Source organism: Corvus moneduloides, chromosome 18 (assembly GCF_009650955.1).
Source record: "Corvus moneduloides isolate bCorMon1 chromosome 18, bCorMon1.pri, whole genome shotgun sequence".
NCBI lineage: Eukaryota > Metazoa > Chordata > Aves > Passeriformes > Corvidae > Corvus > Corvus moneduloides.
In genome coordinates this window covers 13,753,057-13,779,289 of record NC_045493.1, presented here as the reverse complement: position 1 = coordinate 13,779,289, position 26,233 = coordinate 13,753,057, and the positions used below count along the sequence as shown (strand labels likewise).

The 26,233-nt window shown below is 46.6% G+C and overlaps 1 protein-coding gene across 3 annotated transcripts in view; it reads right to left on the bottom strand.

Annotated features, from left to right (window-relative positions):
• Positions 1 to 15,836: 15,836 nt before the first annotated feature.
• Positions 15,837 to 26,233, bottom strand: part of GLT1D1 (glycosyltransferase 1 domain containing 1) — a 47,345-nt gene continuing 36,948 nt past the window's right edge. For 2 of the 3 annotated variants that reach the window (XM_032127932.1, XM_032127933.1), the window contains exons 11-12: positions 22,840 to 22,938; positions 15,837 to 17,235 (exon numbers count right to left, since the gene is read on the bottom strand). In XM_032127932.1, the coding sequence (XP_031983823.1) occupies positions 17,089 to 17,235; positions 22,840 to 22,938 (246 nt within the window). In that variant the 3' untranslated portion in view covers positions 15,837 to 17,088. Of the gene's footprint in view, positions 17,236 to 18,832; positions 18,925 to 22,839; positions 22,939 to 26,233 lie in introns of all 3 variants that reach the window. The other variant, XM_032127930.1, reaches the window with a different exon arrangement.

Below are 26,233 nucleotides of genomic sequence, written 5' to 3'. Positions count from 1 at the left end.
CTCCGAGGACACACAGCTGCCAGCTCCAGCGCTGGGGATCCTGACACACAGATCTGTGCCTGTCTGCTTGCTCAGAGGTCCCTGTGTCCCCTGCAGCTGGAACTTGCTATTATCCCTAGGGCAGTGCTATAAATAATGCACAGTGTTTAGAGTGCTCTTCTCCCATGGATCCCACAGAGCTCTGAGCAGGGTGTGTTCCTTACTGACGTGGGGAACCCCAGGGTGCAGTGATTTGCCCAGAGTCACTGCAAATCTATGGCAAAACCCCACTGTGCAGGATCCTGAGAGGGAGTTGTGGCCATCTGTATGCAAGTGAACACTCTTAATTAATCTGCTAATAGCAGAATAAATCAACTTCCTGTAGAGGTTTTTGCATGTATGTATCTGTTGGGAGGGGCTGTTTGTGTACATTCCCTTTATGGGCCCACACTTCCAAGCAAAACCACCTGCACCTTGGAGCATCCCAGGGGAGGAAATTTGTGCTTCAGGCAATCAGCTGAGATCCCAACTGGCAAACGAGGGGCCTAAATTCTATTCCCCACCATTAAAGCAGTGATGGTGTTTAGATGTGCATACACACAGTGTTTTCCAGCTGTGGCTCCAGTTGGCAATCTCTTGTACCTGATAAAGAGCCCTGCTGACAGCAAGCAGTCTCCTGTGAGAGTTATTAATTACCTTATTGTTTTCTTCTTTGCAGTTGCCTCTTATTTTCATGTTTGAGTCTTTCTTCCTGTGAGTAGACTGATAGAGGCATGTTTAAAAAAAAAAGAAAACTTACGTGATACAGTTTGGTTCTTTTTAGAGACTTCATGCATGAATACAATCAGGAGTAGAAACTTGATGGTCCTATAAATCAGGTAAGGTGGTTCTTTACTCTCTTCCTTCATCTTAAAAGCTTCCCCTTCAGCAGTCTTAAATATATGGTGGTTTAGACCCAGCTGCATTAATACACCAGTGAATTCAAAGTCTCAGCAATGCAGCTAAATAATTGGTTTGAAACAAGGCTTCTCTGGAGGTAAGTGACTTGAAAAACCAGAATAGGTATTAAATCTGTGTGCAGCCTGCACCAAGTAGCTCCAGAAACTACTTTCACACCTCGTTTCCATAATGAATGGGATGTAAATGAAATGAGCACACTGGAGACACTTTAGTTCAGCTCTCTGTATGTTCAGTTTCTCCAAGACTGCCAGTTCTCAGTCTCCTGTGGCCTGAGGGCTGTTCTGCTGTGGAAGCTCCTTAGTGAGAGCTAAAGGACTCGTGTACCACAGCTTGGAAGAGCCTTTCACATGTGTTACTGAGGAGGGAGTGCTGGCTGGACTCACGCTTGTATTGATCGAAGTCCAGCAAACATCACTGAGGAATTAGCTCAGGGAAGGAGCTATCACTGCCGAGTGGTGCGTTTAGAAAATGCCTCAAGCATTTAAAAAACCTCCCAGAGATTAATTCATTTAGTCCTGAAAGCCCAGGAACTCTGTCACATATTTCTACATGTTTATTGTGGTACCAGAGCCCATCCCTGCACAGCCTTGGAGCAGTGCAGCCACACATCTTACTGCCAGCAGTACAATGCCTGCCACCAAAAATCGGAGCTGTCCTACTGCCAGCCGTCCCCATCAGACATTCCCAGGGTGAGGGACCTGTAAGGAGGAGGAGAGGTGTGTTCTGCAGGACAGTGCCAGCCTGAGCTCCCCACACAGCACGAGCCATTCCTCACTGCCGTGTCTGGCTGCAGCTTGAGCTGTCCCCTGAGGACAAGAGAGCTCTAAACCAAGTCAGGATATCACCTGCAAAGTGCTGAGGAGACAGAATTTTCGTTCTGCTTCCAGTTCATTTCTGTTTGAAAACTCCCAGGTGGGCCCTGCTTGTGCACCTACCCCAGCCATATGCTTAAGCACCTTTCTGAACGGTTGTTTGGCTTCCAACACCCATCACCTTCCTCATGCATAAATAACGTTCCTTCCCTGTGAAATCAGTGATGTGCTGTTGGGCTTCTTGGTGAAAGCTTTAAGTGTGTGAAGTTCAGAACTGGCAGCGCTAATGGCCTGAGGAGAGCAGAGCACCTGGTCCTGTTCCATCCTCAGGAGCATCAGAAGGGCCAAGGTCACACGAGTCAAGCAAGCGTGCCTGAAACAGGATCATTTTCTACCTTTTTGCTGATGGGATAGGAAGACCTCTGTCAACAAATCCTTCATTATGCAGGCTCCCTGCTCCAGCTCTGTGAGGAACAGCAAATGAGGCAGCCCACGAATGTAATATTAATGGCTGGAGAAGCAGCAGTGCTGCTCTGTTTGTGTGTACTGCCAATGCTCATTAGGAAACCCCCATCACACTGCGACGGTGGCTGGTGGATTACAGCGACAGGTTCCTGCCACCATCTCCTCAGAGCAGCGGGGAGAGCCTGCAGGGACACGAATGCCCCGAGTCACGTTGGTTTGCACCAGCCCCGAACTCGCTGGCTCCTTGCTGCTGTGGGTGCAGATGAGGCCTCTTGTTGTGCTCCCTCCTGCAGCCACAGCCCCTGCTCCAGCTCTGGTCCCTGCTGAGCTGACCCTGGCTGGGTAGCAGAACTCTGTGGCACCTGGCAGTGCCCAGGTTGGTGTCCCCAGCACCAGAACGCTGCAGCTTTGAAGTGTAACAGGGACTGTGCTTACTCATGTTCAGGCCTGTGTTTCTAGTAATTAAATTAGCATTTCCTACAGTCAGTTAATACACTAATGACATAAAAACCAATTCAAGGAGCTTCACCACTCAGCCCTGATGATATGAGACTGCAAAGATGACTGAGTCCCATTTTCAGCATTTTCCTGAGCTCAGTAAGCGCAGATGAGCAGAGAGGAGGAGAAATAAGGACAGAAGAAAGAAGGCTGTCCTTCACTCTCCCTGAGCACTGCTTCGGTCAGCACACCCTGGATGTGCCCAGCCCAGGATGATCTGTATCCTTGAAGAACTCACCACCAGTACAGTTGTACCTCATGCCTTCCTATTTCTTCAGCAAATCCTTTGTCTGATGACTGCGGACACAGATTTTCTACCCTGTTGTCATCAAGCCAAACCCCTCAATCACTGTACTCCTCTTGGCCATTAATAACTTTTTACAGCTTTCTCCCATCAGTCCCCTCTCTGAGGCCTAATCAATAGCTCTGCTTTTTGCATTTGGCATTCCCTCCTGTTCTGCCCCTTAGGATACCAAGGTCAAAGCATTCCCTCGTGTTTCTCCCTTAAATAAGTGGTATCAGCCTGCAAAATAGTTTGCAATAGTGAAAAATCCCATCTATTGATCAGGGCTTGCTCTGTGCCAAGCTCTCTACGCAGCCTTGACTTGAGTACAGCACTCAGTAACGTGTCTTTGCAAGAGCAGCTCATGCAGGTGGAGAGGCATTTTTGGCAGGCTGCAAATGCAAGCTCAGAAGGATTTTTTCATCTCACTGCACAGTCCTTGCACAATCACCCCAGCCCCTGAAGAGCCATGGGGTTTTAATAATTTCTGCTAATTGTTTTGTCCCCTCATCTTCTGCAGAGCTGGTGTCCCCCACTCCCACTGCACCCATGAGGAGGGACTTTAATTGCAGGGGGTGCTCTTTTAACTCAATTGTCATGTGATTTGTGAGGCTGCTCGGGATGATTGCTGCAAAGCAGGAGTGGAGAGGGAGGACAGACAGACAAGCTGAGCATCATTACCCAAATCAGGCCTTAAACCAGGGGAAATTTCCAGGTTTTAGAGCAAGAGTCAGGCCAGAGTACTGAAAAATTTGCAAACAGCTACATTTTGCCAGTCTGATGCTCCTAAAGAAAATAACATCATCTCCTCCTTCAGAGTCACACCCTTACATCTTGAAAACCTGGTTCAGCTTCTCACCCTCCCCTGCAGTGACCTGGGCTATAAACAGCCTCTCCTCCCTTTGGGGTGTAGGCTTGGGAGCTCTGAAGGGGATGGAAAAAGGGAAAGCAGCAGAGGGGGGAGAAAGGAGCACAAGGGGACAGGGATGGCTGAGCTGGGACTTGGGGGCACTTTGGAGCCTGCCCTGTTGGGAAGGGAACTGCAGGACACACAAGTCTCTGGGCTTTGTGATGCACCCGGCCCAGCCTGGGGAGGGCCTGGGCTGTGCCCTCCCTGTCTCCTGTCGCCAGAGTCCAGGTCCTGGGTGGGAAGTTGCTGCCTAAGGGAGCTCTGGGTCATGCATAGCACAAATCTCATGGGGAAATGCCCCTCATGCTCATTAGTGTCATCAGCTGCTGTGGCTTTGGATGGAGGCAAGGGGTGGGAGATGATGATTTTCTATTCCAAGGCAGCAGGAAGCCTTAAGCAATACATACTCAAGTGTTTCTGTGGATGTATAGACATATATGGGTGCCTTAGGTACATCCAGAGTCGCCTGTCCCCGTTTCTGGCTCTAATTCATTGCTTGCTTACTACAGCTCCCCCATTCCCCATTTTAGTATTTTCACTTAACTGTACTTTAAAGAGCCAGAAATAGCTTGTCAGATTGAGACAGCTCTTGAGAAGTTTAATTTTCCTAATGCTTGTTGGAAATCCCCTTTCTGAATCTGCAGGAATATTAAGGTTCTTAGCATGAGCTGTGCCGAGAGGGAATTTGCAAGTAAAGCTGTCAGGGAATTGCAGTTGGGTTAGGAGAGGCTTGATGGACAGCACGATGGGTGCTGGATGTGTCTCTGAGGAGGGAAGGATGCCTCGGAGCTGTGGGTGGCAGAGCTGGAGGGAGTGGGGAAGTGCCAACCATTTGTTTTCTCCCCGCCAGACCTGGGGAACAGAGAATTAGACAAAATTAGAGCAGAGGCACATGGAGCATTTACAAGCAACGTAAGAGCTCTGCTGGTTTTTGCTGCTGGTTCCCCACCTGGATTTCTGTTGTCACTGCTCCTGGCTGTCACAGCCGGCGCTCCTGTGGGTGACAGTGGCCTCTGCAGACGGTGACCCAAACAAGGGCAGCTGGGAGCCCTCTCACGTTTCGGGGCGCAGGGACAGGGCTAAAGGAAGCTTGAAGGAGAGCTGGGACAGCACCGTGCGTGTTCTGAGTGTTCAGCGCTGTCCCCAGAAAGGCAGTGCCGCTCCTGGTGAGAGTGCTCTTCACGCACAGAGAGGAGCTCAAAAGGTTCAGGGAGCAGCGAGCGTGTCCCAGCTGCTGGCAGGGCAGTCCTGCGGGAGCCCGTCCGTGCCTGGTGCCCGCTCCGCTCCGTGTCGCACGGGGGTCCCTGTGTCACCAGGGGAGCGCTCCCCTGCGCCCTCGGGGCATCCATCAGAGCCACATCGGCATAGCCAGAGCGGGCAGAGCCCGTCCGTGCCCCTGCTCCACCGGGGCATCCACCACAGCCACATCGGCATCGCCAGAGCGGGCAGAGCCAGAGCGGGCAGAGCCCGTCCGTGCCCCTGCTCCACCGGGGCATCCATCACAGCCACATCGGCATCGCCAGAGCGGGCAGAGCCCGTCCGTGCCCTGCTCCACCGGGGCATCCATCACAGCCACATCGGCATCGCCAGAGCGGGCAGGGCCCGTCCGTGCCCCGCTCCACCGGGGCATCCATCACAGCCACATCGGCATCGCCAGAGCGGGCAGAGCCCGTCTGTGCCCCTGCGCCCTCGGGGCATCCATCACAGCCACATCGGCATAGCCAGAGCGGGCAGAGCCCGTCCGTGCCCCTGCTCCACCGGGGCATCCACCACAGCCACATCGGCATCGCCAGAGCGGGCAGAGCCCGTCCGTGCCCCTGTGCCCTCGGGGCATCCATCACAGCCACATCGGCATCGCCAGAGCGGGCAGAGCCAGAGCGGGCAGGGCCCGTCCGTGCCCCTGTGCCCTCGGGGCATCCATCACAGCCACATCGGCATCGCCAGAGCGGGCAGAGCCAGAGCGGGCAGGGCCCGTCCGTGCCCCTGTGCCCTCGGGGCATCCATCACAGCCACATCGGCATCGCCAGAGCGGGCAGAGCCAGAGCGGGCAGGGCCCGTCCGTGCCCCTGTGCCCTCGGGGCATCCATCACAGCCACATCGGCATCGCCAGAGCGGGCAGAGCCCGTCCGTGCCCTGCTCCACCGGGGCATCCACCACAGCCACATCGGCATCGCCAGAGCGGGCAGGGCCCGTCCGTGCCCCTGCTCCACCGGGGCATCCATCAGAGCCACATCGGCATCGCCAGAGCGGGCAGGGCCCGTCCGTGCCCCGCTCCCAGGGCTCTGCTGGGCCCGGCCCGGGTCAGTGCGGCTGCCCCCGGCCCCGAGCAGGAGGCGCAGCCCGGAGGGGCAGCCCCGGGGCAGATGGACACGGGCTGCTGCGGATATTGCTGAGGAAAGGCCGAGAGGGGTGAGTGGCAGTGCCAGGCCGGTGTGTCCCTCCCCGGCTGGCACCGGGGACTCACCCTGGGCTGCTCAGGAGTTCCACGGTGCAGGGCTGTGACCAGCCCCCTCTCCTCCACCCTAAGCAGAGGCAAATCGTTAAGTGAGATCAGAAGGGCTGATAATTCCTCCTCCTCCCCTTTTACCACCTGTTCTTTTCTTCCTGAGTGTCTGGCCTCAACGAATTACTGAAATTAAATATAGCAATTGAGGCTGCCCATTGTTTCCTGCTCTGTAATGTGCCGGAGTGGCACCTTTGTATTCACTCAGCCATCCCATCTCCTCGGATGTGCTGCTCACACAATAGTTATTGTCATAGAAAGGACCTAGAATGAGCTCCTGCATTATTCACTTCATTTATTTTGATACAATATTTGGAGCCACTTCATTAAATTCTCGTACAATGTCCTGTCGTTTTCCCCCCGTCTCCTTGCCAATGCCTGGCTCATACAGATACTGCAGCAACAACGGTGTGGGGAGGTGGGGAAATTGATTCGTTTTCTATCAAAGGGGAGAACTGTGAATTATTTGACTTGCTGATCTGAGGATTCCCTCTCTCTTCCCCTTCTCCCCTCAAAAAAAAAAAAAAAAAAAAAAAAAAAAACAAACAAACCAAACCAGAAAAAGAGAACAAGTAGCTTGAAACACATCATTTTTGGGTAATAGATAATAGGCAGTAAATACTCAGGGCAACTAAGTCTTGAGCAAAGAGAAGAGCCTCCAGCTTTACAACCAGTGTGGAGAGTGCAGAAGACAGGATATATAAGGACCTATTTACTAGCACTGTCTCCCTCACCTTTCAGTGTTTTCATAAATGCAACAGATCAGTCTCACGAATTGGTTTTTTGTTTTGTTTGTAATGTTCCAAACGCTGTGGTCTGAGGAGGGACTGATGGAACAGAGACTCTCCAGTGACTCAGGGACTGCTGCTTTCCTGGCATTGCAGAATGTGTCAGAGTTGCCAGGGAGCTTTCCTCCAGGTGGGGCTTGCAAATTGCTCCAGGGCAAGACTTTGGCTCGGCAGTTCAGACTCTCTAGTGAGCAGCGTGGATGTTGAAGAAGAGAGTTTTACGCAGTGGAGTTCAGAGAATTAACACACTGCAATTCGTCCCAGGTTAGGTGGGAGTTTTTTTTGGGATTTCCATCCTGCCTCCTCACGACAACAGTGCTCACAGTGCTTCGGGTGCAAAGGCAGAAGGGCTCCCCTGCACACACCTCCTGGCTGCATTTGAGCAGCTTTACAACATCTCCCCACACTCCTGGGGCTGTGCTGGTGCTTGCAGCATTTCTTTGGCTGACATCATCAGGAGGGATTTGTGTCTCCAGGTGGGGCTCCTGCTCTGCCCCCACACGTGCTTTCCATGAACACATAATCAGCTCGTTGGAGTACCAGAGCCAGCCCTCAGCACCTGTGTGCAATCAGGTACAAGGTTTCACCTGTCTGTACGTTTGTCCTTGCCCTTCATCAGCCAAAGCCGAAACACCTGAGGGAAGGTCAGTACTTACTTGGAGTGGAAAGCAAAGAGTAAACTGCAGAAAACTCTAGAGCTCAACAATTTACAAACAATCAGCTGTAATTTTACAGTAATTTTATGCTTTGGGGGAAAATCTGCCTTGTGGGACCATCCCTGGGTAAAGACTGTGGTGGAGGAATCAGACTCTGGACTCCTGTGGCAATTAAGCCAGGAGGTCTCAAGCAGGAGCCACAGAGGTGAGGAAACCTTGGCCCAGAGCAAAGGGAACCATGCTTCCAGACTTTTGGGACAGCCACTGTAAGTATGAGACAGAAAGAGCTGATTGTGGTGGTGGGAATAGTAAATACTTGATTATTTATTATTTTCTGTGGTAGAAGCATTAACAAAAGCTTGTTATTGCCATGTGTGTATTTTTGGGACTGCAGGAGAAGCTCCTGGCTACTGCAGCACCCACGAGCTGGGGGTGCTTGGACTCCTCCAGCCTCTAGTGCAGCCCTTTGCAGCAGCATAAATCTCCTTCTGTGGCACACCAGAGCTGCTGAACCAAAGCAGCCAAAACTCTTTTCTATCCCAATTTCTCCATGGCCTGGTCCTCCTTCAAAATGTGCCTCTGCTGAAAAATTGCAGTGACCATAAATTTTTTGGCTGTGTATTGGGGGAGTGGTGTAATAATTTGGCTGTTTAGGCTGTGTTTGCCCCTCAGTGCAGAGCACGTTCATACCTGGGCCCTGTGTGATGATGCATTGATTGCAATTAGTCAGGAGGCTGGGGCAGCTCTTTGGAAAGGAGTTGTTGATAGCAGCTGCCTTGTAAAGGTTGTTGTTAATGATTTGATTTTTTGGTGGTGCTGGGTGGTCACTCCCGAGCAGGGGGGACCTGGGGCTGCCTTTTTCCACTCCTAAAGCCTTGACTTGCTGAGTGGTTGGTTTGCTGGTTTTTCTCAAGCTTTTCCTTACAGAAATGAATATTCAATGTAGCAGAAAATGCTTTGTTATGTGGAATATATTATGATAAATATTCTGTTTAAACCCTTTGGGAGAGTTTGGTGTTTTTTTTTTTTCTTTTAAATAAGTAAAGCTGGACTCAAAAGGCTTCATTTGCAGCTGTTCAAATTAACTTTTTCTGGTGGGAATAATAGAGGTGGAGAATTAAAACGAATATTTTATGAATTTTTTTGTAAGGGAATTTACAATCCACATGTTAGTTTACTTCAATTTAGGTTGCCTAGGAAAGGGCTAATAAGGAACACAGCCTGTGCTCCCAGCCTCCAAAGGCAATTTGTTATGTTAATAGATTTAAATATTTGGTGTGGAAGAGAAAAAAGAACATTTCACTGGCTGCAGCACAAACCAGGCTTGCAGTCATTCGTGATCTTTATGTAGGAGTCAATGAAACATTTACTGGAAAGCAGAGGTTTATGTGACAAAAGTCTGCTCCTGTTGAAATACCGCTTCCCATCAATGTCAACACAGAGTAGTATTCCACGGAGCTTTTCCCTGGGTGACAATTATTTTAATTATTCACGTGGCAGAGGAATTCTTGTCGCATTTCAGCACGAACACCATGACTCGGGAGCAGGTGCCGGGTTTGTTGAAGCCTCGTGAGCCGCGATGGCCCCGCTCTGCAGCTGAGCCTGGTGAGCTCCCAGGTGAGCAACACCTGCAGAGGCTTCCCGGGACACAGAGGAGGGACAGCACACTGTTGTGGGCACACAGGCACTCATCCCTCTTCCCAAAGCATACATGTGGCTTTAGTCCTCATTTTGGAGTAAATTAAAATAATACCCCTCCTCTAATCTTTATTTTGGGCTAAACCACGCCAGTTTGGCAGTAGTTGCTTTTCTCTAGCATTGCATTATCTTGCTGGATGACTTTGAGTCTTTGAGACTGTTTCTTTAACCTTGGGGTTTTTTGGTGGCTTCAGTTTGGTGTTAGGGCTGGAAACTCATCTTTGCATGCTCTGCTTTTAATCTGAGTCAAGCAGTAGCAATGGAACGGCGTGTTTGGAATAATTCTGTATTTTCTCAGTAGAATACTGAGCCACAGCCTTAACCTTCCCAGTAGTTCATGGCAGTTGCAGCTGAGTTATTTGATGAAAATATTATTTCTACCAGCTACTTGCAAGTGCTGCAGCAATCTGATTTATCCTCATTGTCAGCGTGTGTTTGTTTAGTCTTTCAGACGGAATGAACTCACCATTCATTTGGCACTAATGCCAAGGGAACTATTGTATTCCAAAATAATGGAGCGTAATATGCAGCAAAACATTTTGCTCGTGCAGTTGCATATAAGACACAATGGAAATTATTTGGTGGCTCAGGGTGTTAATCTGCTTCCTCCGCAAAGGGGACTTGTGGGTTTTGTATCAGCGCAGAGTTATCCCCACTCCGGGGAGGAGCTCCGTGTGTCCAAGGCCAGGGGTGGAGCTTTGTGCTCTGGGGTTACAGGCTGAGTGTTGTCACAAACAAACGACAACGTACTTGTCACTCTTTCCTGCAAAACCTGGATTTCTCTGAATTTGGCCTGAAAAATGCTGGGGAACTGAAGAGCTGGAACATTTCAATCCTCAGTTTTTAAGCAGCATTGAGAGTCGAGTGCCCGGTGTTACGGCACAAAGGTGATTTCCAAGGTGCAACACACAGCCAATATTCTTAACAACCCCAGTGGGAGAGGGGAACTCCAGTGAAAATCAGGCCCTGGTGCCTCAGAGCAGACACACACGAAGGCTGTTTGTAGCCTGGCATCTCTCTGGCATTCTGCACTTCCCACATCTGAGCTCCAGGCCTAAGCCATTAGAGTCCTTCCAAAATGTCTTTGCAAGGCTTTTTATTGTTAATAATGTTTGCTTTTCTTTGCATTTCTTGACAAGATACTTCCAGTTGACACATGAAAAGGTAGTTTTCACCTCTTGTGTATATGGATACTCAGTCACACATAAACCTTACTGTAATTTAATTTTAACACTGCCATAGCAACATTTGATTTTTCTCTTTTTAAGCAAGACCTCACTTATTTCTGATTAGTGGGCAGAGCAGTTCTAGCCCTGGCCTGTGTTCCAGGCAAAACTGAAAATAAACAAAAGGAAAATCAGGGAAAGCATCAGCAGCACATCCTCATTATTGCATTTATCTTAAGGGGCTCTCTATTTTCCTCCCTCCCAAGAGGTGAAGCAACGAGGTTTTATTTAAAGTAAGTTTCTCTTACTCAGTCCTTAATGGCTTGAAGTTAATGCCTTGAGGAATAATCTGACTTATTTTCTCTAATTTTCTGAAGCAGAGCTGCTGCACAAATCTCTCCCACCAGTACAGCCAGATTCCCCAACCTTCCCCTGAAAACTGTGCACAACCTGCTTTGAAAGCCTCCCCACCACACACGAGGGTGCAGCTGATCCTCCTGCCGGGGCAGACGCCCACCTCAGCCGTAAACTCTCCTGGCATTTCTGACAGGGATAATTGTGCTGCTCTGGGGCACTTTTGGCCTTACCAAAAATAGATGGGAGGAGGGAGCTGTGCATTTACAGGCACCACGAGGAGGGGGAGAACAGCATCTATTTTACGTGACAGCTTCTGAAAGAGCATCACAGAAGTGCCAGCTTCATCTCCAGGCTTTCATTATTTTTTGCCTCCCATGATTAAATTTCTGTCTTCCCAGAAACCTTCCCCTATCAAGACACATTAATGGCACTCCTTGCACACACATCATTTGTTTGTGTGGCAGCTGTGGTGGAGCAGGGATGGTTTCACAGCAGGCGATCCCGAGTGACGCTTCAGGGAGGTGGCAATGAATCTGTTCTGGGTGCTCCTGTGCAAAGGGCAGCCCAGAGCTGGGCTGGGCAGGTCACTGCCTCCTGGCAGAACGGCAGCCTGGCAGCAGCAGGAGAAAGGGCAGGAGGGGCTGCGGTGTGGGACAGCGGTGCCTGAGCCCTGCTGGCTGGGAGCCTTCCCTCTGCAAACCTGAGCACATCCTGGTGTTTTGTTCCCACTGAGGCCGTGCAGGAACAAGTGTTTTGAGTGTGGAAGGGATGGAGAAGTTCTCTTGTTTAGCTACAGCACAGTGACTAAAAAGGGTTGAGGATGCAGCAGGTAACCAGACAATGCTCCAGGGACACCTTGGAGCACCTCCCAAGGCTGCAGGATAAGAGATGTAATCAGTAAGAGACTAAATACAAACAAGAGACTGAGCTACAGGCTCTGAGAAAGGCTTTAAACCTGTTCAGAACAGAATCATTTCTAGGGTCATACTGAGATGAAAAAGAGAGTGAAGTGGTATTAGAAGATGATGAATATTCAGAACATGTAATACTGATGTTCTCCTATTCCAGAAAGTGGTTATTAAATTTGTCCATTGCCTCTTACTCTGCTATGCTGTCATGCAGAAAAGGATGCAGCTTTGTTGCCTGACTTGTGGTGCAGCCTGTGTGAAATAGCACAGGGCCAAGAGAGCCTCAGTTCAAACCACCTCACACAGTGTGAGCTGCTGGAGATCCTGGGTATGGGCAGCCCAGCCGTGTTAGCTGGGCCAGGTGTGCAGTGCAAGGTGTGAATATTTGTACAAGCAGGAATTTATGCAACTTTTTAATGTGATTTCAGGTGAATTCTTACTTACCTAAACCTATCAAAAGCAAAAAAAACTTGGGAAGAAGCTAAGAGCTGTAAGGGATGGCAAAGGCGACACTCAGGGATATGAGCTGTTGATGTATTGCTCAAGTTAAATTAAAGCTTTGGTAACTCGGTTCACCTCTGTAAAATAACCACTAAAATAACAGTGTGGCTTTTCAATGGCAGGGATTAATTTTTGAAGCAGTAGAAGGGCATTTAGTTTCAATGAATGATGAAACTTGATTGAATCAGGCAAATGAAATAAGTGACCTCTATCTGGCAAGGTTATACTTGTGGCTGGACTTGTGTCTTAAGCAGATGTGAAGCACACAGGAATGGGAATTGCATGTAAGAAGCACATTAAAATATCATAAAAGGGGCGCCAGCACTTGTTCTGGAGCAGGAAGGGTTAAAGGGTGCTGCAGGGGGTTAATGCTCTTCCAGGTCAGGTGTCCACAACTGTGATTTCTCAGTAACCAGATGTTCTCTGCTGGTTTAATTAAAATGTATTGTTTAATTTCAAACAAATGTTTTAAATTAGCTGGATGGCAATGCTCTGGGGGAAATGAATTTCTAGAGTAATTTTTTTAGGCACTGGACAAAACAAATGCTGGCCTACATTTCTTGGAAAGGATGTGAGACTTCAAGTGCCCTCAATATTTGATACCTAAAATAGATGTCATAGGAATGACACAGAATAATTACTTGATGAAAATGTGCTTCATTTAGAGAGAATTAAATTGCAGATCATTATCCACCCCTTTAAAAAATGTAGATTGTTTCTTTAAAAATTAGGAATCCTGGTTTTTATACAGTTTGCTCTTCTATTGGTGACTGTGAGACTTTTTATTTTAATAAGTAGCTGCTTTCCTCTAAAATTCCCAATGCAATTAAGGCCCTGGAAGATCAAGGTTTTCCTTTGTCTGTGTCAGGCAGAATTAAAGGCACTGAGGAACACTGGGACAGGTACAAGGCTGTAAGGGACCTGCTCTGACATGAGGTTGAAGTTTCAAACATTAAAGGAACTGGGCTGGGACCGACCAGACAGAGGAGGGTGAAAGTGAAATAAATTCTGGAGTGATGAAATTACTTTGGACAACTTAATGAAAAAAAACCGCTCAGATCCCACTGAGGCATTAAATGACTGAATTCCACATGGAAGCACCCATCTCCTCCGACAAAACTGTTTCTTTATTTTCATGGAGAATGACTCCTGACCTAAAGATTAAAAAGACTGAGGGGAGAGAGGGACAGAACAAGTTATGAGCCCGTAGACAGGAGAAAATATGTTGGAGAAGAAGACTGAAGTGCTTGTGCATTCAGTAAACCTAAAGGTAGCATTTGCAGGTGTTTGGGTTGGTTAACACACAGGCTAAATTGATTGGGAAATGATTTGCAGGAGAGGCACAGATACTTGAAAATCTTTCAATATACACTTTAACATTTTTCTTTTACAATTTTAAGTCCTGATATGGTTATAGCAACTGCCTGCTGCCAGGCTGGAGTGCTGGGGTTCTGGAAATGGCCAGCACCCCAAAAAATGGGAAAACTTACCCAGCATCAGTGTTCTTAGGGCAGATGCTGGCTAGGTCTGAAGGAGAATGTAGACAGTAACTCTGAAAATTGGGATATGTGTGCTTTAGGGCTAATTAAAATGAAATCCTAACTCAGAAAGCTCTCATTGCACGTGGCTGGGTTTTGTCACACGCCACCAAATTGTCTCCAGTTCTGGGGTGATTGATTGTGCAAAGAAAGGGAACAGCATCGTGGTACCCACAGGTCCACTGCTTCCATTCAGTTCCCATGGATTCAAGGGCAGAGTTAATTGCAAAATAAAATGCATGTAATTGGATTAATTAACAGTACATTTCAAGGTCCTGAAATACAGAAGTAGCCGTGGGGTAAATGCACAATGTAGGTTTTTTCCTGCAAACAGAACAAGTGCTATTTTTGGAGCTGTATCTGCATCTCATCGAGGTGTGCTTTGCTTAAAAAGCTGCTTGGGTAGGAGTGGGGCTTTGAAGGGGAAGATAAATACTATAATTAGGGCTGCAGGACAACAAAAGGATTATTCTTACCTATAAAATCATTTGAGTGAAGTTGCTGGAAAGATAATTATACCCAAAACTGCTTGCATGGGTCTCATATTTTCCTTACAAGGACTTACAAGACTCATTGAATATTTATAGGCCTGGAACATAAGACTGGATGAAATTTAAAACATAAATCCCGTCGCAATTTATGATGATGAAATTCCCTGCAGTTGTTGCCCCAACCTTTTAGCCTTCATGGCCGGGCTCCCTGTGGCAGAGCAGGAGCCCCTGTGATAAATGAGCCCAGAGCTGACTGCCCTTGATTGATGAGTGCTGCCTCCTCTGACGACTGCACACAGTCCTGAGGGCTCAGCTCACCACACTTTGGGTTGTTTTCCCTTTTTTCCCTTCATGCAGCTCTTGAGAAGGGCTGTTTGTGCTTCTGCTTTGGTTATCACATGCAAATGAGCATGCTGTTTCCCAGATGCAGATTTCATATTTATAGATTAAATACAGCCTGAAAAATCATATGTTAATTACATTCTGAGGGTGTAGCAGAATTTCTCACTTGAACATATTTTGTTTTGCTGGGAATAGCACAAATTCCAGATCAATGTATTTATAGTTGCTTGAAGCTTGGTAATAAATGTATCAGCCTGCAGAAAAAGCTTTCCAATCATTACTATTACTAATCACTTACCATTAGCTCAATGCCTAGGCTTCTATCCCACATTTTGTATTTGTTTATTTGCTTCTAAAAACCTATTTTTCTCAGAAGACAACCACTACTATGGGAAGAGGAGTGGGGGGGAAGGCTAAGGATCAAAGCCAATCAAGCAGGTTATCAGAAATAAGCTGGCAGAGGAGATCTCCGAGAGGTTTTGAGAGGAACAGGACTCCCTGAAGTTGGCTCAGTTAGTTGGAAAAGTCCTTTTTTTTTTTTTTATTGCTAATAAAGGTCCCCAGCCCCATGTTAAGCTGAAAATCCACGTTGTGGGAGTTCCCCCTTCAGTGTCTGGTTTGCAGTGGCCAAAAGAGACACAGCAGTGCCCTGGGAGGGATTGCTGCTCACTGGAGAAGGAGAGGTCCAGGGAAACACTGCTCCTGCAGGGCCAGCAGGAGAACCCAGCCAGAGGATTCTGCTGCAGAGTCTGTTCAGGGCTGGATGGTGGCTTTTAAACTGAGGAGCAGCACAGCTGCACTTGCACCCCAGCATGGCAAAGGACACACCAGGAGTATTGAGGAAAAATGTGCTCAAAAGGGAGTGCAGCAATTCCTGGGTTTTAAATCAGGCCGGTTTTGCCCTTGGGGATTGTGTTATTGAAGGCAGAGCTGAGCAGCCCCAGCACAAAACAAGGAGGGAAATCTGGGAGAAATCAATACACAGCATTCAAACTGCTTTCTTGTTTACTGTACCAGGCTCTTGCAAAACATAAGAAATAGAGAGGAAAGCTTAAAATACACAGTGAACTTCATTATTACAAAGAGAAGTCTGACACAACAGCCACTGAAGTCAACAGAAAACATTTCCCAGGCTCTCCTTGGGGCAGGATGGAGACTACACAAAGCAAACAGTTTCCTACCAACAAGTAGTTAGAAATATGACCCTCATATTTTTTTTTCCTCTAGCTGCAAGTCCTTTGATGACCACAGACACAAAGATATGTCCATGAGCCCTGGGCTGACAAGGGTGATTAGTGTGGACTTTAAGCAGAGATCAGTCTCACTTTAAGACAGCCTGCTGCATTATATTGCAATACATCCTGCAAAGCCACAAGTAAGAACAAGCAGTACCAAAACACAGTAAACTGAAAATACACCCCCCCCTCCCTTTTTATAGGTCTCATAAATCTTTTACTAAATAAGTAAATCACAGAGGTACCAAAGGAACTGGCAAACTCAAGAGGTAGTTTATGTAACAGAGCATCTCTGTCTGTGAACAGCCACTGCTCCAGGGCACTGCACAGCTCTGGCACCTGAGCCAGGTCTGGGCCACCTCCTGCTCTGGTCCCCAGGAAAAAAACGTATGCACAAGACTGCTGGGCCATAGCAGCTGCTCTGGAAGGGCTGCAGGGGCTCGGGGGGAAGCACAGAACAAGCCCTGTGCTCCTCCCTTGCCCCAAGCATCAACATTCCCTTTGCTTCTTGTGCTCGCTGCTGGTCTGAGGGAAGGTGTCATGGTAAGAAGGGAATGCTCTGTTTGTGGAGCCTGGGCTTTGGCAGCAGCTCTGGGGTGGGTACCTGAGTCCGTTCAGATGGGTGTAAGTGGAAAGGAAGCTGCTGCTGCTGCCGGGGCTTGAGATGCACCACGGGCAGAACATTTCCCGTAAGCTCTGTGCGGTGAGAGCTGCCCTGTGTGCAGGAAATCCTCCACCCTCTGAGGCCTCCTCACAGCAACCAGCTGGGCTCTGCTCCAGGGGTGTCCTCCTGCTGCTCTGGGGTGAACTGGCACACAGGCACAGGGAGCTGAGCTGGACACCTGGGACACTGGGAAGCAGCTGAGATCTTGGTATGTTTGAACAGAATAACAATGCCTGTCTGACTATTTTTCTGAAGAGAACCCAAGAGAAACCCAAACCTAATCACATTTCCATCATTAAAGTGCTCTACTGGCTGTCAGCTGGAGTCTTGCAAGTCACTGGAGTCTCAGCACAAGATTCTGGTAGGTTTTCCTTTCACCTTCCCAGGAATGATGTTTCTTCACGTAATCTTTGGCCCTTGTTATAATTTCTTTTTCCATTATGGGGTCATTCATCAAACTCTTGGACAGCACAACAAACTCCTAAAAAAGATAAAGAAATTAATCAATTAAAATTTCTTTGAAAAAGTCCTAATGATACTGAAATAGCTGGTACCTGTCCAACTGTGAGCCAATATATGAAGCTGTCCTAAGTCATTTTTCAAGGTCAATACTGTAATTTATTTATAAAGAATGATCAATAAATAATAATTTTATTATTTTATGCAACCCACCAATTAAGACATTAAAAATCAAATACAATTCCCAGAGTGTTAAGACAAATAAGAAACAAATTTAATGGCACAAAAATTGTCTGCCTACCCAATGGTTGGAAACCCAGGCTGGTTGTAAATTAATTGCCTGCTCTGCATGGAGGACAACCATCAGATGTTTGAGCTCTGCTCAGCTAAACTTTTATCTCATTGCTACTGCAGCATCTTCAGTGAATTTTATGGTAAGAGTAAAAAAGTCACAACATAAACACAGTGTAAAGATAAGAGCAGGCATGCAGCAGCCAGCTCTCCTGGAGGGGCTGCACCTGGGCAGATACAGCAGGGTTAGCTCAGCAAACACCAAAAAAAGCCATATATTCCCTTTAACTTCACTGGGCAAAATACCAGAGCTCAAAGATCACAACTGTTCCTCTGCCTGCTCCTCTGCCTCTCTCATTTACTTCTGGGCAAGAGAAATTGTGATCTTCAAACATGTGAAAGGAGATTTGATGTCTGAACTAATCTATTCTGAGCAGCTGGTCTAATTTTCTATCAAGAGACAACTTCCAGTGCTTCAGCTTGATTACAAATGCGCTCAGATCTGTGCAAAATAGTGCCTTGGTTCAGCTCAGGAACGCAGACAGCTCTTATGTCAGTGGAAAATTAAGATAATGTACTACTACACAATTGGTAGCGAAGATCAGTGCATGGGGACATGGGGGACAAAGAGGATGGGAGAAGGAGATACATTATTTACACAGCCTGTCAGCTGTGACAGGAAATATCCCAGGTAACACCAGAGCTCCTCTCAACATTAGCTAAAGTAGAAGACTATATCTGAAAATCGAAGTACACAGAGTGTCTAAATACCTCCTCAGATACAGACTCTCGGGCTAGCACAGAATGGGCTTTGCTGGGGCAGGGCCAGTGCTGGCTCTGAGGAATACATCGTGGGCTGGGACCCCTGGCCCACGCTGCTAGGGGCAACCACAGGGAGCACGGGACCAGCACTGCTGAGACTCCCTCTGACAAGACAAAGCAGCAGCGTGTGCATCACTGCCAGGCAATGAAACAGTCAGAGACACAGCTCACTTCTGTGCAGAGCTTTGTAACCAGCTAAGAGAACGAGCAGCTTTTCATGGACACGTGTGAACAGCAGCCCCTTACTCTACATCAGCCAGTGCTGCTGCTGAGCTGTGCTCTGGCCACAGAGCAGCTCTGGCAGAGCCACGTGCTCTGTGTCCAGCCTGCTGCCCACCCACAGCTGCCCTGTGCTGATTTAACTGGGATTTCAGTCCCTCACTTGGGAGATGTCCCCAGAGCAGGGGTGAGAGCACCCGAGGCTGTGTCTGGCAGACCCCACCCCAGCTCCACACACACCTTCCTCTCCTCCCCCAGACACAACAGGCAAGGTGGGAAAGTCTCACCTGACTTGTGCTGGCTTCATCCAATTGCCTGGATAATCACAGTAATAAATACTGTTCACACTGAACTTCATTCCAACTTTAATTTTATGCTCCTGTGGAGGATTTTATTTAAAGTAATGTTTAAAAATAATTTATGTAAATTACCTAAGAACAGAAGCAGCAATGTAACATTTCTTGACAGGTAGTCCTATTATCATTCTTTGAAAATGTGGAGATGGAGGATAAAAACTTGGAAACATGTAAATGATAGAAGAAATGAGATCCTTATTCATGGTTACCATACTTAAGGCTGAGGATAATTTCAGGAAAAAATGCCAAACTGAGTCCAAAGCATAAAACTTGAGAAAATGCAGGAGAGGAAAAAAAAACAAATGGAAAAATACCAGGAGATGGAGAGTAAGGACTTCTCAGGCTTATCCCTACTTCTTCTCCTAATCCAATGTGACCACCCACAAGTCACTTGCAATCCGACTGGAAGCCAGTGGGAAGATTCACTGTGACTTATCTGGGTTTTGCCTCTTACCCTTGGAGCAGCTGGCTTAGCTTGTTTTCAGGTTTGGATGCTCAGCTTTAGATAGCAATAACTTCATTTTTCAGGTGTCTCCCCTAACTACAAGTGACTGGCATTTCAGTTGTGGTTTTGTGGCAAGTCTGAGGCCTGGACTTGCAGCATGCAGACATTCAGAACTCTGAGCTCTTTCAGAAAATCCAGCATTTCATTCTGCTTTTCCAGAAGCCTGGAATATATAAAGTAATTACAGGGAGGCAACACGTCTCCAGTAGCTGTTGTGCTGTATCTGTGCCAGTGATATTTGCACAAATATTTATGCACTCCCTTATTTTGTTGTAGATGGGAACTAAGCTTCAGTTTTGGTGAAAGAGGGGTCAAATCCACAAATTGCCTTTCAACTATCAAACCTGAGGGTATGAGCTCCAGCAGCCCAGATGGAGGAGGTGATATTCATGCTAGCTTACTACTTGGGGCCATCCATATTTCTAATAAACCTTTACTCCCAGACAGGAGTGGGTATAATTAATTTAGAGGTGGCAGCAAAACACAATGTAAAATTGAGTCTCAGCAGTCAGTCACAACCCAGAAAAAAGGGAGAAAATCATCTCCTGTACATCCAGAAGGACTCTCACATCTGCCCTTTTCAGGGGAAGTACTCCACCACAAACACAGGCATTTTTCAACAGCAACATCCACAATACAGTTTTCTCCTGGTAAATTGACCAATCATCCTTAAAGAAAATGTCAACTCCTCTATATAGTACCTAAAATAAATCCTGTATAATATTTTGCAGAGACACAAGAACCCAGGTATCCAGGAGATAAAGCTGGAAAATGAGTGCACTGAGTAAAAAGAATGAATAATTCTTCAATTACCACGAGAGCTGCACCGGTGCCGCAGCTCACACATAATGAAAATAAGATGCATAGTTAATATATTATTTATATAATGAAAGCAAGTCTGCAATTAAAGCATTTCACAGCAGCTTCAGCAGACAGAAGGACACGATCCTTACACAACAGGAGTGAGCCCAGGGAAGGCAGAGGGCAGGTGTGACTGCAGAGCAGGGACAGATGCACCGGGGGCAGCTGGAGCCCAGCAGGAGCTGGCCCTGAGCGCTCCCGGGGCCAGCGTTCCTGGGGAGCCTGGGCTGGGAGAGCTGCCACTGCCACAAGCTCTGCTCAGGTGAGGGGGCAAAGGCCTGAACTCCGGGGCTGCTCCTGGCCTGGAGCCCTGGTGGAGAAGCCCTGACCGTGTGGCAGAGGGAAGCACTGGAAGCCAGAGCCGTGCTGCTGCTCCTCCAAACGCTGCCTCTGCTCTCAGGGGCTGGCCAAGCCCCACACCCTCAGCCTCTCTCCATGCTTGGTCCCTCTCTTACTGGCTTTGGAGTTTATTTACCTCCTTTCTCTTTATTTAGGTCCTTCCATGAGCTTTTACAGACATTGAACACGTAATTCTGAAACTTAGCCTGCTGAATAACTCTTTGTGTCTTCCTGTTTAACACAGTTTTGCATTATTTATTGCCCCATTCTTATCTCTTACTTTTTTTTATTTCAGGTCCCATTAACTCAGTGTCAAATATTCCATAAACTTGCAAATTCAAGCAGCAGCAGGATCAAACCATGATTTAAAAGTAATGTGCACAGTAACGTGCACAAATGATGGAGTGTCAGGAACAAAACGTTCTATGGCTTTCACTGTCAGATTAACTATTTCCATCTGAGTGCTGCCTCCAGTGACTGGCAGGGCTTTTGCTATTTCCAGCCAAATGCAAATGGTTAAGGATGGCTACAACTAGACACAACATCTCCTACTTTCCTGTAAGCCACAAAAGCTCACTTCCAGCAAGAATGAGAGAATAAAGCCAACAGCACTCACAATTTAAAACAATCCTCATTGCATAATGGTTAATTAATATCCCTCTAATTTGGCTTTCAAAAGACAGCAGGCTCAACTGCTCCTATCTGAGGTACCTGTACTGCAAAGCTTTCCCTCCTCAGATCAGAAACAACTGAAAATAAGCAATGCCTTCTACTCCTGAGCTATGATCCAGCCTGTATCTTCACAACCAGATAGGATCCACCAAACTTAGCAAAGGAAATTCCTTTTCTAATCCACCAAACTTCGCAAAGGAAAATTTCTTTTCTAATCTTTGTTGGTCCAGATTCTTGGAGCCAGAGACAGACTTTGCCAAGCACCTGGATCCAGTTCTAGACAGATTTATGGCCTGTGACTCTAGTCCTGATATTAAAGACAGCCCTTCAGTCCTCAGCCATTTGTACAGAGCCACTGATGCCACTGGGACCCCTGGGTGAAATGTGTAGCAGATTTTTAATTGATCTCCAGTCCCAAATAAACACGTGGAACGTGGGATGCTTGGAGGTCACAGAAGAGGCTCCTTACAGGGATGGATGACAAAGCTAATTGGGGCTGGTATGAATAATGAATCTGAATTCCAAGCCAAATGCAGCCAGAGTGTTGAGGGAAACAAGAGAATGTACCAGCATTAATACCAGGAGAGCTCTCAGTCCCTGGTTCAATAGGATTGTGTGTCCTGGAAGCTTTGGAGGAGCATATGGAAGTCGGTGGGTTTTTTTCAGGGAATACATGTACAGAAGTTATCAAAGAAATATTTTGGGTTTGGTAGTAACCACTGGAAACATTGACTATTCCAGAAACAAACAAACAGAACCATACTTGAATTGCAAGAGTTCTTCTACTAAAAAACTCCTCCAAAGAGGATTCACCTTCCAGAAGCACAACTTAACATAATGCATTAATCACACACTCCACAAAGTAAATAAATAAGATATATTTTCTACTTGGCAAAATTATCAAATGGTCTATTCTAGTATGGTTTCTTTAATCTTGAGTTGGATAAAACTCGGAGGGAATCTTTTTCTGAGAGTCATCTTCCACAGCATACATGAATATGTAACAGCAAAGCCCTAATGCAGGAAAATATGCTGAAATGAAAATTTCCAGCATTTAAATATGGTTAGTGTTCCCTCTCTCCCCACTCTTATTTAACTTCACTGAGGCTTCATCCTAACACTTGACTTAATTTTAGTTATTAATTTCTCTGACTGAGCAATATCTTGCATCTAAAAATACTTTACATTAACACTGACTGCAAAATGTGTCATCTGGAACTTGAGGCTCATTCTCTTTTGGTGAGCTACAGCTTGTCTAATACAAGTTCCTATTCCAGTTATTTATTACTTGAAGGGAAATCTGACACATCCAGAGCATCTCCTGCAGGATTCAGTTATGGAACCTTCAAACCCCAGTGCAACAAGTGGCTCTGAGCAGCTCAGACAAACATTCAGCAAGGCTGACACCTAGTACAATCTCCCTGAACTGCAAATGCAGGGGAGGCAGCAGCACAGCTCCAAAAAGGAGAATCTGGGGAAAACTGCCGAGAGGAAAAGCCAAGCATCCAGACAGACACAGGCCTGTATAGAAAAGGAACCTAAGGATCCGTGCTTTTCTTACCTGGGGATTTGAAAACAGCAGTCCCGTTTCCTTGTGCTTTATTATTGCTGCATTCCCAGGAATGTTCCTAGCCAGCACTGGAATTTCTAAATCCATTGCCTAGAGGAATATTAAAAAAAAAAAAAGGAAACAACAGTTTATAAGGATTCATGGATTTCGAGGTGCTAATGATGACAATTTTAATAAGAAAAGTAGAAACAACAAACCAAACTTCTTTCCCACCTCTCCAGTTTTTTAACTGAAATATACCACGTGTAAGGTGATCTCCTATGTGGAACTTCTTAGAAATATTTGCTTATATTTCTGTTATTCTTGTAACTTTGAACACGTTATCAGAAGCAATCAGTGCAGAAAGTCCATGGATAGCTGCTCCATCCTTTATTCTTTCCCACCTCGAAGTGCGCACTTTGTTTCCCCCTGGAAGCTCCCAACACCAGGCTTGAAGACAATAAAATTAAAGTCCAGCTCAAAGGTTGTTACCAAGTCATTCCCTTACTGTGTGTGAGAAGATGTGTTCAGAGCACACAAAGCCAGGGAAATGGCTGTTTCCTAGTTCTGGTCAAACACAGTTTCCCCAGATTTTCTATAACATGCAGAACTCAGGACTTGTGCGCAGTTCAACAACAGCAAAGGGACCTTGGAAGTCACTTGGCACTTTCTGCTGGGTTCTGATTCCTGTGGGTCACAGAAAGCTCTGGGAAAAGCTTTTGTTTTGAGATGATCTGTGGGCATGGCCTTCCCAGGACTGCGAGCGAGCAGGGGCTGCAGGAGGGGACAGTGACAGCAGCGACTGAGCTCTACCAAGAGAGCACAGGAAAGTTCTGCTCTCAGAACACACTGTGCTTCCAAACCACAAGATCTGCACAGCCTGTGGGACTCCTCAGAGAGCAGGGAACACATCTGAAGGAGGTATTTGTGTGTGCTCAGGTAAATACACTAAAAAGGAAGGGAGCTGTGGGCTCTCAGCTCGCAGCGTTTCAGGCTGCTGCAGAATCAGCATCCACTCCAGGCCAGCAAAGCATTCCCCAGAGAGCACTGCCAAGCCACTTCAGAAAACACAGCTTCAGCTCTGAGTGTGCAAACCCTGGGCCCTCAGCTCTGCTGCTCGTGCATGTCCTGATCCAAAAGCTTTAATTACTATTGATGAATTGGGAAGTCTGGAGATGCACTCACTGTAAAACCAGAAATATTCATATTGTGCAATTATCACAGTGTCAAATGAGGAAGAAATTCACTCCCTGAAATCTTCACACTGTTTCATACTGATTCCCTGTCCCTCCAGAGTCAATGCATTTTTAATTGCTGTCATTACAATCCTGCATGAGGAGCAATTTTGCTTCAGTCCACACAGCAAGCAAACAAAATTCCAAGGAGAAAACCATGATTTTTTTATAGTTTGGACAAAACTGAAGAGACAAATACCCAGGCTGATAATGTACAGGAAGGGACTGCTGGGACTTTGCAACATATTTTAATAACTTAAAATATCCAAGGAAAGCACTGTTTAAATCACCACTGCAGATGTATTAGTCTGACCACAGCATTTCTATGGTCCTGGCACAACCATCTGCTTTGCAGCAGGTAGTGCTAAAAATAGTAACAACCCTTAATGATATAACCTCTTCTATGCTTTGTATCAGAAACTACCAGATTACCTGGGGGTAATTCAGACAGATTAACGAAGTGAACACAAACCAGAATAAATTAGAAATATATTGAGACACGGATTTTTTAAAAGGAAGTTTTTAAGAAGTCATTTTGGTGAAAGAAAACACAGTCTTTGGTCACCCACAAATCACTGGGTCATTTGCTCTGACTTCACTATTAAACAAATCTGTTTCCCAAAGGAAGAGATCCAAAAGCATTGGGTGGCAGTCTGTACAGATGTTCACAGAGCTTTGCCCAGGAAATGAGAGAGGTCAGGGTCCCACTCTGCCTGGCAGGCTGGGAATCTGCAGCTCCAGGAAGCTGCTCTTGGCTCCAGTTACCCCAGTACAGCCCCAACACCGGCACCCCTGCAGCACCAACACCCCCAAGAGTGACAGAATTTCTGATTCAGCTCTTTCTGACAGCCTTACACACCCTCATGTTCAGGCTGCTGACCTCACCCAACACCTTCAGGGAATAAGGAATGAAGATATTTTACCTGAACTTCTGAGCTGCAAATCCTGAGCTGGGTGCTGGCAGTGAAGTGTGGCAGCGTCTGCTGTCACCTGCCTGAGGCCCTCGCTGCAATTTTCCTTTTAAAAACCAAAAATGTGGAAGAATTTCAGGTCTGGCTCCTTCCCAAGCAGGCAACTGTCCACTGAAGGGAAGGAGCACCTGGACAGTGACCACGGAGCAGGAGTGTGAGTGGCCTGGGGCAGTTCTGTGCTGCCCTGCAGGTTACACTGGGCTGCAGCACAGCTAAAACGTGTTTCAAGGTATCTTCCTTCACTTCTGGTTTTGAAAGCTACAGAGCTGATGATTGATTGAAGTCGAGCACCAAGTTTATGTTTAGTTTTCTGTAATTTCCAAACTCTAAAGGGAAAGACATTTGTTCTGTCTCAGATTTGGAGGGCAGTAACTGCTACACAAGAAAATCTCCAGGTCCCCAAAAGCACAGGTACCAGTGAATTATAGCTACTGAAAGAACAGATGGCCACATACTTTAGATGCAGGGCTGCCTTTATACCACTGGCCTTAAACAAATGGATTGGGCTGTAAATAATTACTGCACGAAGTGGCTTCAAATTTAATTTAGATACTTACTCTATTTTTAAGCAGTAAAAAGAATCATTTGCATTGTTGAAAATATGTATCATTTACTGACCTGGGTTCCAGGAATAATAGCATAAAACAACATTTTAGTCCATTGGCCATCTGTTTTGTTACATTATTTTGACTGCAAATGTGTTTTACTGCTCTTGCAGAAGGATGCAGGGTGTAAATTGAAGCTGTGGGAACGTTACCCAATAAGCACCTCTGCCCAGCAATGCAAGGCTGGTAGAGCAAATACAGGGTTTATTTATTACTTTGTCTTCTGCATTGTCCCTCATTTTCCTCCTTCTAGCCTATACATCTTTTTGTTGGCTCTTCAATTTTACTGCTTTACAACATCATCTTTATTTTTTTTTTTTTTTATCATTTGCTATGGCTTTTATTCCAAACTGCTAGGCCTGTGCTTCACACATTGGCCACGACTGGATTTTACCTTATAGCACAATAGAGTCTGCCCAACTTCCTTTTCTACATTTTTAAAACTTTTTTAATTGGCTTCTTTTTGGTAACAACATAACAGTCTAATGATTTTTACAACAGTTGGAATATTCCTGAGAGCCCAGAAAAAGTGCTCCAATGAAATGATGCTGGAGTCAAAACCTTGTTTTAGCAGGAATTTAGGGAACATACAAAC